Source organism: Peromyscus californicus, unplaced genomic scaffold, assembly GCF_007827085.1.
Source record: "Peromyscus californicus insignis strain IS unplaced genomic scaffold, ASM782708v3 Scaffold_7__1_contigs__length_154581171, whole genome shotgun sequence".
NCBI lineage: Eukaryota > Metazoa > Chordata > Mammalia > Rodentia > Cricetidae > Peromyscus > Peromyscus californicus.
The window spans coordinates 46272337-46284980 of NW_026294595.1; the positions used below are offsets into that span (position 1 = coordinate 46272337).

The window sequence follows — 12644 nt, forward strand, 5'->3', positions numbered from 1 at the left end:
ACTCACAGAGATCCGCCTGGCTCTGCCTCCCGAGTGCTGGGATTAAAGGCGTGCGCCACCACCGCCCGGCTCATTTAAAATTTTTTAAGTTGTGTGCATGCATGCAGGCACACATGCCATGACACAGACAGAAGTAACAATTTTGGGGGGTCAGCTCCCTCCTAATATGTGAGTCATGGGGATTAAACCTGTGTCATCAGGCTTGGAGGCAGGTACTTGTACCCAAGCTATCTCATCAGTTTTTGCTTTAGTTTTTAAAGGGCATGTTTTACTTTATCAATTTCCCTCTAAGATTTTAATGAAAATAATTACAGACACACACCTGTGAAGGAGGAAACCATTTCCCTTCGGTCCTCATATATTCATACTGAAGAGATGGTTACAAAGAGGTTCACAAGAGAAAACTGATCAAGTTTATTAACATGTGCATGCACACTGGACAGGAGAACCCAAACAAAAAACTCCAAACAGGCTTAGAACTCACGTTTACACAGCATCTTCAACAGAGAACAGTTGGATTTTATAGAAGTGACAGACAGACGGCAGGTTTGGCTTTTGTCTTCCACAGATGGGGAATTATGGAGACTAAATTTATGGGAATAAGTTAATGAAGCAAGCTTGTCCATTTCCGGTGTCATGTCTGAAGTAGTAAGAGCTCTCTTTAGCAGTTAACTTCCATCTTTCTTTGTGGGTATGAGGCCAGGCACCTTTATCATTTTAGGTCCTGTGTTTAGGAAAATAGAGCACAGCAGTTTTCCAACTCTGTTGCTGTTTAACTGTTTTTAGCTCAAAAGTGTTATGCCAAAGGGGCATGTTTTGGAATGATGTACTCTAGTTTCCTTCATACCACACAAAAACACTGAAGAACCACAGAGGGGCAAGAGGTGAAAATTATTTTAGGATATATACAATAACAAAGTAGAACAAACTGTCACCCATTATTTCTACATCAGTTATAAACCGTAGCTATAAAAGCTTTCCGAACATTAGCAAGAAACGCTGAAAAATTGTTGGTCTTCCTGACTTTCTCCTGAAATTCTGCTAGGCACTCAAGATGAGGCGAGCAGTCGGACACTGGAAGAAAAGAGAAGATGCTTTAAATGAGGGCTCTCTGTACGTGTGCAGAAGTGTTTCCAACATAGGCTTTAAGCTGCTCTGAGCGACAATTACACTTTACTGAAATGCTCTGAGCATAAACTAATACACTTGAATTTTATAGTTATCTTTTAGCCCTTTTCTTTGCTTAATCCCTAAGTACTCAAACTGTTAGTACTACAGCCCCACCTTAAATCTAAGCATGGAATCCAAGAGACTGAGCAGTGAGTGACACTGAGTGCTCTTTCCACTGTCTTTCATATATATATTTTAACTATTAGAAGTTATTTTCTGTGTAAAACTGTAGTCTGACTTCTAAGTTTCTTGCCACAATATGTAAAAAAGCACAATTTTCAATGACAATCCTTTTTTTCTTTTTCCTTTCTTTTTTGGAGACAGGATCTCACTATATAGGTGTGGTTGGCCTGGAATTCTACGTAGACCATAAACTCACAGAGATCCATCCGCTTCTGCCTCTTAAGTGCTGGGACTGAAGGCAAGAGCAAACACATCCAGCCTCAATGCCAATTTTTAGTAATTTATGATTTTTGAAAGAAATATCCAAGACTTTTACAAGTACAATGGAAGTCAGAAGGAAACATGGTTACTGTTCCAAGAGTGGTAGTTAGAGTCCACTAATTAAAAGAGACAAAAGTCACAAGTTACAATGACCCTCATGTCAGCTGCACACACTGGTAGAACAGAGCAAATCTCCAGTGAGAGTTGCCAAGGAATGATCCCGTCTTTCGACATCAATCATCTCCTTTGTTCAGGAGGAAGAACTTGACCACATTAGCTTTCTGGCTTTGGTAGAGTTTGCTTGGATAGGACCACAACTGAGAAATAGAGTACTTAGTTCAAAATGTATTCTGTGAGTATCATTTTAATACACTATCAAACATTCTGAGTGTCTTTAAGTTTTCTTTACTATGGATATGATACCTGACAAATGCAACTTACAAGAGAGAGGCCTTATTCCAGCCCTCAGTTCAAAGGTCAATCAAGCATGGGGAAGTCAAGGCAGCAGAAGCTGGAAGCAGCTGGTCTCCTGGCGATCAGGAAGTGGAGAGCAATGCACACATGCTCAGCTCCCTTTCTCTATTTCTCCAGCTCAGGTTCCCAGCCAGGAAATGGCATCACTTACCATAGGGTCCTCCTGCCTCAGTTAACACAGTCACGATAATGACTCACAGCAGGCGGGTAACTCTAGACTCTGTCAGATGTACAATTCACACTAACCATCACCAACAGACTATGTACTAATACACAACTTAGAGAAAATTGGAAACTAGGGAACAGGTTTTTGGGGTTTGTTCTTTGACAGTTGGTACTCATTTGATTAAAAGACAATTACTAAAGAGAAAATCCTCAAATAATTTGTGAATGATGATTCTCAAAATCTGAATCCTATAGGATGACAGTGAATCACCAGGGCCTCAGAGCCAAGTAGCACCCTGGGTACTATCTATCTGCCAGTTATACAAGCTGTAAAATGATATCACAGGTGAGAATCATTTTTATGAATGCCAACAAATTAAAGTGTATTAATATAAAGGACTAGAAGAATTAAAAAGGTACAAACATACTTATACCTGCTTAGTGTTCACATTGTTAGCAATCACATACATTCCCTATGAATTAAAGGCTCTCTGACCTGCTGCAGAACCAGTAACTAACCCACACTGTGAATGTGTGGGACTTTTCAGGATGAAACAGCCTTTAAAAACATTTTGAGAAAAGTAAATTACCACATTTTGATTATTTTACACAAAGTGACAATGACTAAACTATTCATACTACCACTCACAGTGTTAAAGTTCTCTGCAAAGGTCATCAAATTTACATATGAAATACAATGAACTTTGGTCTCAAGAGTTTTCAGTCCCCATGACACTGTGTCATTCTGGAGAGGTGTTACTTTTTAGGGCCCCTAAATAAATCTACATGGCCAAACTACTCTCACACCCTTTAGAGAACAGTACCTCAAGAAGAAACGCTGAAAAGGAAACAGCATGTGCAAACACTACTTTTCTTATTTTATAATATTATGAGTCAAATGACAGTGAGGGCAGTGATCCTAAACACAAGTAAGAGACAGGAAGACATACCTTCATAATCCCTAGCTTCATTTAGGCTCAGGGAAAACATATATGGGCTCTCGGGATTCTTGGGGTCAATACTAGTGAATATAAACTGCAGTTTATCACCTGAAGAAAGAGAGTAAACCATTTAATATGAGAATACTTAGAATGCCAAGGCTCTCGGTGGATACACACACACACACACTGCCCAGACATAAAAAGGAATGAACTTCTCATACACAACTACAGTATGGACAAACCTTGGAACTACAATGCTAAGAGGCAGAAGAACAAATACTGCACGATTCAACTCTATAAAATAGCTAGAACAGATAAGATAAATTCCCAGAAACAAAAAAAAATAAAGGTTACTGAGAGCTTTTAAAAAATTTATGTTTGGGATGATAAAAAATATAGAAATCCATAGCGGGTGGTGATGGTCATACAACACTTTAGATGTAATTAATGTATGAATTATAGATGGTTAAAACAGCTTAGTTTTACATTATATGTATCTTACTACAATAAAAACCCATAATGTTAAATGAATTCATTTTATATTTTTCTAGTTATTTTATGATCAAAAAAACCAAACCAAAACAAAACAAAAAACCCTGAAATGCTGCCAAAGAAGTAAATTACTGGCTGCCACAACATATAAATTCACATACATTTTAGTTCTTCTATAGCATAAAAAGTTAAGCAATCTTATTTAAAATTCTTAGTTATAAAAGGAATCTTCAGAAACTTAGGAAAGACTTATCTTACATGCAACTTCAAAATGAAGTAACTGTCAGTACACCAGATTTAGACTGTTAATAGTACTGGGAAGGATGTGCATGCCAAGGGAAGATTTGGTAATACACTCAGTTAAACAAAACGAAGGGTTTAATTTGGGGTTTTCTCTTCCCGAGTACACAGAAGAGGGCACTTCTCTTAGAGTCTCCAATAAGCAAAGAGTACTTTTGTGATCATTTGTGAGTTGGTGCCTCCCCTGCCAGGCCACCAAACAATGTATCATTCTGCAGTGGACAGCAGTTTTCAGCCTTTTATTTCCTTCACGTCTGATCCTCTCTTCTTAAAGACAGTAGGCTGTTGTTATCCATTCCTCTGGTCAACTGATCTGCTTGACCAGCTTTCACAGGTCAGGGAAACACTTTACATATACCAGTTTATGATAAAGAGTGCTACTTGGTTCCAAACACACACTGAGCCCTTCCTGCCATCATAAACACACAATAACAATCAATAAACAGCTAAGGGGGAAGGATGGTGTGGAGACGGCTCAGCAGGGAAGGGCACTTGCCACTAAGCCTGGTGACCTGAATTCAATGCCCAGAACCCAGGAAGAACTGATTCTGCCGCGCTGTTCTCTGACTGCCAGAGTGCAATAGCACACACGCACTCACACAAATGGCACACATGTACACACACAACAAATAACCTCAAAAATGCAATAAAGACATAAAATATAAAAACTTAGCTATCTTAGATATGCACACGCATAGGAAATATACATAGGATTCACAACTAACTAGTTCGGCATCCACTACATGTCTTAAAATATATTCCCCATGAATTATGGAAGGTCAGTACATACACTGAGTCCCCTCAGTGACTCATCAAGCCTGATGGTGATCTTGGGAAGCCCCCAAATACTACCCACTATAACCAATTAACATATATGTATATAATAGCTATAAAAATATTCATGTGCTTTTTAACAGAGTAAATCCCCTCTGAGAAAGGATCCTCCCAAGTGACAAAGTATATGCACTATTTCTAAAGCTAGAAAAACAATTCAATTGCTCATAGCAGTCCAATTGATAAAAGATAGAATAAATCATACTACATTAATAGAAGGAGTAATTACACCAGCATTCACAAATCACCATTCTTAAGGCAACTGGAGATGATATAAATGCCAGTGAAAACCAAGACATAGTTGCATGGTGTGTTGTTGTTGTTTTGACAACCATGTCAAACTACTTTCATTAGAATCCTAGATAAATGAAACAATACTTATAGTTAGATGATTATTAATGGCCTATTTTCTAGAAACCTCACTTTGTCTTTACTAGTTTAGCTGAAAATACCTCTTAGATTCTTTTCTTCTCTAGACACCCCCTTTTCTAATCATCTATATACCAGTTACAGCAAAAAACTTACCATGAATCTTTCTAATTTCTAGTCCAAGGCAGTCTCTATACATGTCCGCTGACTTCTGCAGCCGTTTCAATCTCTCTTCATTAGCTTTGTTAGCAGTAGAAATGGCTACGATGTAAAAAGCGTTAGATTATCTCAGGTAACTCTCAGTTTAAGGCTTATTGAATTAATTTTAAGAAACTTGAAAACTACTAAAAAACTATGCCAGGCATATCCATCTGTTTATATTTATTCAGTTTCTAACTAACAAATAACAAAAGGGGTATCTGTTCAAGATGAAAGAAAAAAGATTGCTTGAGATACAGAAATCAGGCCAGGGACTTGTATAACTAGCCTAAAAAAGACTTCATTATTATTATTGTTGTTGTTGTTGTTTGCTAGCTAGACAAATAAATACTAATTGCTTCATGGGAAAAATATTTTACTCTAGGTATAACTGCTTCCCATGAGAATTCAGCCTTATTTCATGCTGGTTTACAATTATTTTAAAGTTAACAAGTCAGTCTAACTAATAGATGGCAGATGAGAAGTATAAGTGCACAATTCAGTAGGATGAGAACTCTGTAAAAGAAAGCACTAACCAAACTGCTATTTCCAAGAGATCTGAAGAGTTTGTAGGCCAGCAAATTTCCTTTCTCAATAAAGCATTTATTTGAATATGAAAGTTTTTACAGAAAGGGCCTTTGTAGTATGAGTGTTTATAAACCAGAGATTAAGAACCTTTTTTAGCCTTTCAGTTTTACACACACACATACACACACACACACACACACACACACACACACACACACACACACACACACACACACACACACACACACACCACATGGATTTTCATTCTTTTTACCTCCTATTACCCTGTCTCATCTTTCTCCTTCTGAAACCCTGCTTCTTCCCAACAGGGTCCTCCCCTCCTCCCCTCCCCCCTTCCCCCTCACTTTCAAGTCCTGTGTTTGTGACTTGCTGTGTTTAAGGGAGTTTCCTGCAGGAGCAAGGGTTGAGTTATCAGCAGTTACACCACTGAGACAGCCAACACTGTCAACAGTCCTTTGAGGGCGGGGTCTCACGGGCTCTTCTTCCTCTCATATGTTGACTGACCCAGCTTACACAGGTAACCACAGCTGCTGAGAATTCATGAGCGCCCTGGCCATGTCATGTCCAAGGACGCTGTTTCACAGCACTCCTCCCCAAGCTCTGGGTCTTATACTCTTTGTGATGCTCCCTGAGTCTTGGCAGAAGGAGGGTGTGTGTGATTAAATGACCCTTTTAGGGACAAGTACTGTAGCCACATAGTCTCTGTACTCTCACCAGTTGTGAGTCTGCGCACTAACTGCCTGGCAGAGATTTTATGGGCCATTTGTTGAATCCTTTTAAGTCCTTCAAAGGATTCTTCAACACAGGTACAGCATGGTGATGCATGCCTATAATCCCAGCACTCAGGAGGTGGAAGCAGGAGGAGATGTTCAAAGGCATCCTTCATTACAAACTTGAGGCCAGCCCAGACTACATAAGATACTAAATGGCTTTGTCCAATTTCAGTTACAACCAGAGTAATAATGACATGAGGGTTTGGTTGTAACTGAAATTCAACAAAGCCTTTTAAGCAAAACAATCATCTCAAAAAGAAAACCAAGCCCACTTGGTTGATATGAGTGACACCTAGCAGAGATGCTGGGCTGGCTATGCCCTGAAGTGTTAGCCATTTATTTAGACATGAAGTAGAGCCAGCAAGATGCATACAGCCGTGAACCACCCTGCCTTTGAGATTCAGCCGACTATTTTAAATGTAACCACAAACTCACTTTCCTTCTTCCTAGAATATTCTTCCTTGAGGTCCTGGATATTTGCTGTCAGCACTTCCAATTCCTGCTTCTTGTCTTTTACTTCATCAATCATCTTTAACAGGTTATCTTTCTTTTCTTGAATAAGCTTATTCTGCTTACAGAGCTCTGTAAGAAACAAATGGCATTAAAAATACATACGGCCTACTCTGACCTATAACTAAGAAAAACACAAAAAGCACTGCCTTTCCTAAGATTAATAGATTCTTTTTGTATTTTGTTTTGGGGACAGAGCCTATGTAAACCTAGGCTGGCCTCAGATTCACTATGTAGCAAAGGCTGGCCTCAGACTCATAATCCCTTGGCCTCTATCTCCCTAGTATAAAGAGTACTTTGATTGATAAACATATTGAATGACTCAAAAAAACACAAATGTTAAAAGAGAATATGTTTTATTTGTTGTCTTTAAAATAAAAAATGCTTCTAAAATTGAGAACCAAATTAATGGACAAAATAGGAAATGAGATCATGACCCCTGCAGTTCCAAATAAGTCTGTAAGTAAAGCCCACCACAGAAGATATCCCAACTCTACAAGACAGCTTTTCACGGTACTTTGCAGAAAGAGCTAATTCTAATGCCTTGTAAGTTTTTCTGGAATTTACTAAAGACAGAAGAAAATGGTGATAAGATTGGCAAATCTTACAAAGTTAGCATAATCCTGAAACTAAAACACAGCAGACATTACCACGTCTCCACTCACAGCTAGTTTTATTTAAAAATGCAGTGACAAGACCAAAGAGATGACTCGGGAGGTAATGGTGTTCGCTGCCAAGCCCGTTGAGTTCAATCCCACATGGTGAAAAAGGAACTAATTCCTGTAAATTGTCTGCTTACCTCTGATATATACCATGGTACGTATACATGTGTATGCACACATGTATACACACACAAACAGTTAAGTAAAAAGGTGTCATAAAGTTTAATAAACACTAACATATGGGACTTGGGATGTAACTCAGGTGGTAGAGCTCTTGCCTACCATGTAGGAAGCCTTGGATTTGATCCCTAGCACCCCATAAACTGGGTATGATGGTGCACACTTGTAATCCCAGCGCTCGAGGCAGAGGCAGGAGATCATCCTCCACTACACAGAAAGTTACATATCCACAAATATTTGGGCAGTACAAATCAGTCTTGAAGGTTTGGAAAAAAGAAAAGTTGGGGGTGGGTGGGGAGAGGAGGTGTGGATCTGAGAAGAGCTGGGGGAGGGGGTGAGTATGACCCCAAACTATTATACAAAACTCTCAAGGAGGGAAAAAAAAAAAAATCAGGGACTTAGAAAGATGGCCCGGTGGTTAAGGGCACTTGTGTTCTTATAGAAGACCTGAATTCAGTTCCTAGGACCAACATGAAGGCTAACAACCATTTGTAACTTTATTTCCAAGGGATCTGATGCCCTCTTTGGGCCCACAAGGGCACTGAATGAATGTATTACACACAAAATACATGCAACAAATATACCCATACACATAAAACAAAAACAAATTTATATATATATATATATATATATATATATATATATATATATTCCACTAAAAGCAAATATCGTTAGATACAATGAAGATAAAATATTAGCAAAATGTATCATATGAGCAGGCACTGGGAAAATATGTTATATATAAATTAAGTACCTACTCTTCCTACTGAATTTTTTTATTGTACTAGGGAATAAACCCAGGCTCTCGAAAATGCTAACGCTCTCAAAAATGCTAACCAAACACTCCATACCCCCAAACTACACCCCCAAGCCCTTTTAAAATTTTTATCCTGTGACAGGGTCTTACTGAGTTGCTCAAACTGGCCTTGAACTTTCAATGCTCCTGTAACAGCCTTCCAAGTAGTATAGGTAGATGCCTCTGTGCCAACTCTGCCACTATTTCTTAAACTATATAGAGGGGTCCATATTTTTAACATGACAAAAACAAATTATCACCTACAACTAGACAATAATCCACATCAAGAAAACAGTCTCTGTAAAGAAAAAACTACAACTTGTCTCAAACACATAGCTGAGCTGGATTCTAGATAACACTTGTGTTCTTCTAAACACTACTAAGGTATCAGAACTTCCCAGAGTCTAGACATTACTGCGGGCTCAGGGGAAGCAAGGGGCAGGCAACAGACCATCTGACAAGAATAACCAGTAACTCCATCTGACAATACACAGGTGAGAATAAGGAGCTGTGACAGACCTTATTAAACTAACAAGGAACAGAACTGCCCTGTAAGACGCAGTACTCCCAGTGCATAGATACACCTGACCCCAGTGAAGTACTAATGAACTAATACGCAACTCAGAGAAACAAGGACCCTGGAAGCAATTGTAGTGTATTTAGGAAGTTAGTATGACAAGAAAAATATAAACACAGCAACTAGAGGGTAGATTACTCTCTTTAAGCAGTGCTGGAATCGAAATAAATCCTGAACATACTAAATACTTAAAAGACAAAATAAAATCTTATAAAATCAGAAAAATAGCATCTATAGATACAAAATTACAAAATTAACCATGAGGGCAAAAGATCTGATTTAAAAACAAATCAAAGAGAAAGGCTACAAAAGTCAACATACAGGTAAAATAATTCACATTTGACTCAAATGAAAATAAAAGTACTGAATGCTATGTGCCTTGCGAAATACCTCATAGATATATAATTTATTCAAGGCTAGGGCACTATTCCAGAAGTCTCTCTTTTTTAAAAAACAAGGGTAAGGAGAGTGTGGCAGTGCCTGTGATCCTAGCACTCAGAAAGGTGAGGCTACAAGACTGAGAAGGAAGACCACAAGTCCTAGGCCAGCCTGGGCTATAAAGAAAGTGATGTCCCATCTCAATCAACCAGACCACCAAAGAAAACCTCTCACAAATGCTGTGGGATGGTCTGTATGTCAAATGTGTTGCTGATTGGTCAATAAATAAATCACTGATTGGCCATTGGCTAGGCAGGAAGTGTAGGCAGGACAAGGAGAAGAATAAAACTGGGAAGGGGAAGGCTGAGTCAGAGAGACACTGCCAGCCGCCATGATGACAAACAGCACGTGAAGATGCCGGTAAGCCACGAGCCATGTGGCAAAGTATAGATTTATAGAAATGGATTAATTTAAGCTGTAAGAACAGTTAGCAAGAAGCCTGCCACGGCCATACAGTTTGTAACCAATATAAGTCTCTGTGTTTACTTGGTCGGGTCTGAGTGGCTGTGGGACTGGTGGGTGAGAGAGATTTGCCCTGACTGTGGGCCAGGCAAGAAAACTCAAGCTACACACAAAAACCCAGTAAGAGAACCTACGTGTCTTAAAGTTGTGAGGACTGAGTTAAAATGTGCAAACGGCTTAGACTATGGGAATTAAGAGTTAGTTATTAAATATTCTGCAACTTATTAAATCACGCTCTTCAGAGCCTATACCCACATGGCATGCATTCCATTATCACTGCAAGTATTACAATATATTTTAACATTTTAACTATGGTCTCCCTGTCTTTATCTCTACTGAATTCTAAGAGTATACCTTATGCAGTTTCCTTAATCCAGGGCAAGAGCAATCAAATATTCAAAATATTCTTTGACCTTAGATAAAGTGTTATTTCTGTTCAACCACTGTGTGTGTGTGTGTGTGTGTGTGTGTGTGTGTGTGTGTGTGTGTGTGTGTGTGTGTGTATTCACACTGTGTGTTTTGCAAGGGTTTTCCAGTTTAAGTATTTAAAACATGGTGCCCCTATACCAAATGTCTCTATGGAAGTTTGAGTCATGGTCCCAGGTTCATGGCTTATGTATGAGGATTCAATAAAAGATACAGATCCAGTATTGAAATATCTGGAGAGCTATAGAAATGAGAGGTGAAGAGTAGTGGTAAAAATATGATTATTAGAACATTAACCAGACCCCAAAGTCCCAAGAAACTCCAGGTTCCTTGGCTGGGATTTCCAATGTGAAAACAAACTTTTTTAAAGGCTGGCCTTTACACATAAGCATACACATACACTGCTTAATTAAAAAGAGACAGAATACATTATACAATGATGCCATTCATATAGCATTCAAATATAATACTGAAAAAATCCGTGGTACTGGAAGGTGTAAAGACATTCAACTTTAAGCTGGTAACAAGACTAGAATTTTGATGAATGTGTGTATGCATGTATGTGAATGTATGAACCCTTACTACACTGTCTTATTTGTATGAAGATTTCACAATAAGGACATTCAATCTAAAAACTGATCTATAGTTTTTCACATACGATTTTGATATTCCAGAAATGTCTCAACCATCCTTTCTTCTTTCTTTAGTTTCAAAGACAGCTTTTCTGCAAGACAAATTACAACAGAAGTTTCAATTCCGCTGAAGTAACAGTAGAAAGTAAATAAGAACGGCAAAATGAGCGAGCTGGGAATGAAGTGCAGTACCTGAAAGCGCTCTAATGGAGTCCTTGAAGGCATCCCTAAGCCCCAGCACCTGACTAGGATTATCACTGAGGCCGCTTCTGAACTTATCTCCAAATTCATTTATGCTTTTCTCGAAGAGTGCCAGCTCTTCTTCCAACATTGTGCAAGGCACTGCAAAACAGAGCACACACGTAATTGTTACTGACACCAAATAAGCAACATATTCTAACCAAGTATATTACCTGAAATACCTGAGGACCTGTTTAAATAAATTAAAAACAGCAGGGTATGGTGGTGCACACCTTTCGTCCCAGCACTAAAGAGGCAGAAGGCAGGAGGGTATCTGAGTTCAAGGCTAGCCTGGTCAATATAGAGAGCTCCAAGACAAACCCTGTCTTAAATAAATAAATAAAAATAAAAAAATTAAACAACAAAACCCATCAACAGTCCGGTAGTTAGCAACAGGATAACTCCAGCCACTTGGGCTTAACTGTGGTGAAAGAGCATCTATTCTGAGAGTAGCATGAAGGGAGGTGGGGAAGGGAAAAACAGTATCAAAATATGTCGGATGACACTTTCAAGTCATTTTTTAACAGGACCTGGTGTCAGTCAACTTCTAAGCATCTAATCGCAAGCAAGGAGACCCTAAGAAGTTGGGGGACCCACGGTCTCCTTTTTTTTTTTTTGCACTAGACCCCTTGCGGACGGGGGCGGGGGGGTGGGGGCGGGGACCAGACGGACGATGACGCAACCCGAACCCCGCGGCTAACAGCGGAGGTCCGCGTTCCAGGCGCCGCGGACACACGCCGGCAGGCCCAGGCCCACTTCCCCTCACCGCGCGCCAGCGGCGAGCCCCACAGCCCTTCGGAAAGGCTCCCCGACCTGGGCGGCCAGGAACGCCACCGTCTTCACACCAGACCGGACCGTCCGGCAGGAACCAGCCAGCCGCTCCTCAGCCGCGCAGACTTTCGATTTCAAACTCTGGACCGCTGCTACCCGCCAGTCAACTCGCCTTCCGATTGGCTGGCAGCACAGGCTCCCCTTGCAACGATTGGTTGATATCGACCTGGGGAATTCTCGC

General features: G+C 39.8%; 1 protein-coding gene across 1 annotated transcript; it reads right to left on the reverse strand.

Moving 5' to 3' along the window:
- Positions 1–390: 390 nt before the first annotated feature.
- Spc25 (SPC25 component of NDC80 kinetochore complex) lies at positions 391–12560 on the reverse strand. Its single transcript, XM_052725812.1, has 7 exons — positions 12446–12560; positions 11585–11734; positions 11419–11484; positions 7145–7291; positions 5346–5450; positions 3204–3302; positions 391–1074 (listed from the first exon to the last, which is right to left on the reverse strand). Exons 2-7 carry the CDS (start codon positions 11721–11723, stop codon positions 950–952), a joined length of 681 nt encoding a protein of 226 aa, XP_052581772.1. The 5' UTR covers positions 11724–11734; positions 12446–12560; the 3' UTR covers positions 391–949.
- Positions 12561–12644: the final 84 nt, after the last annotated feature.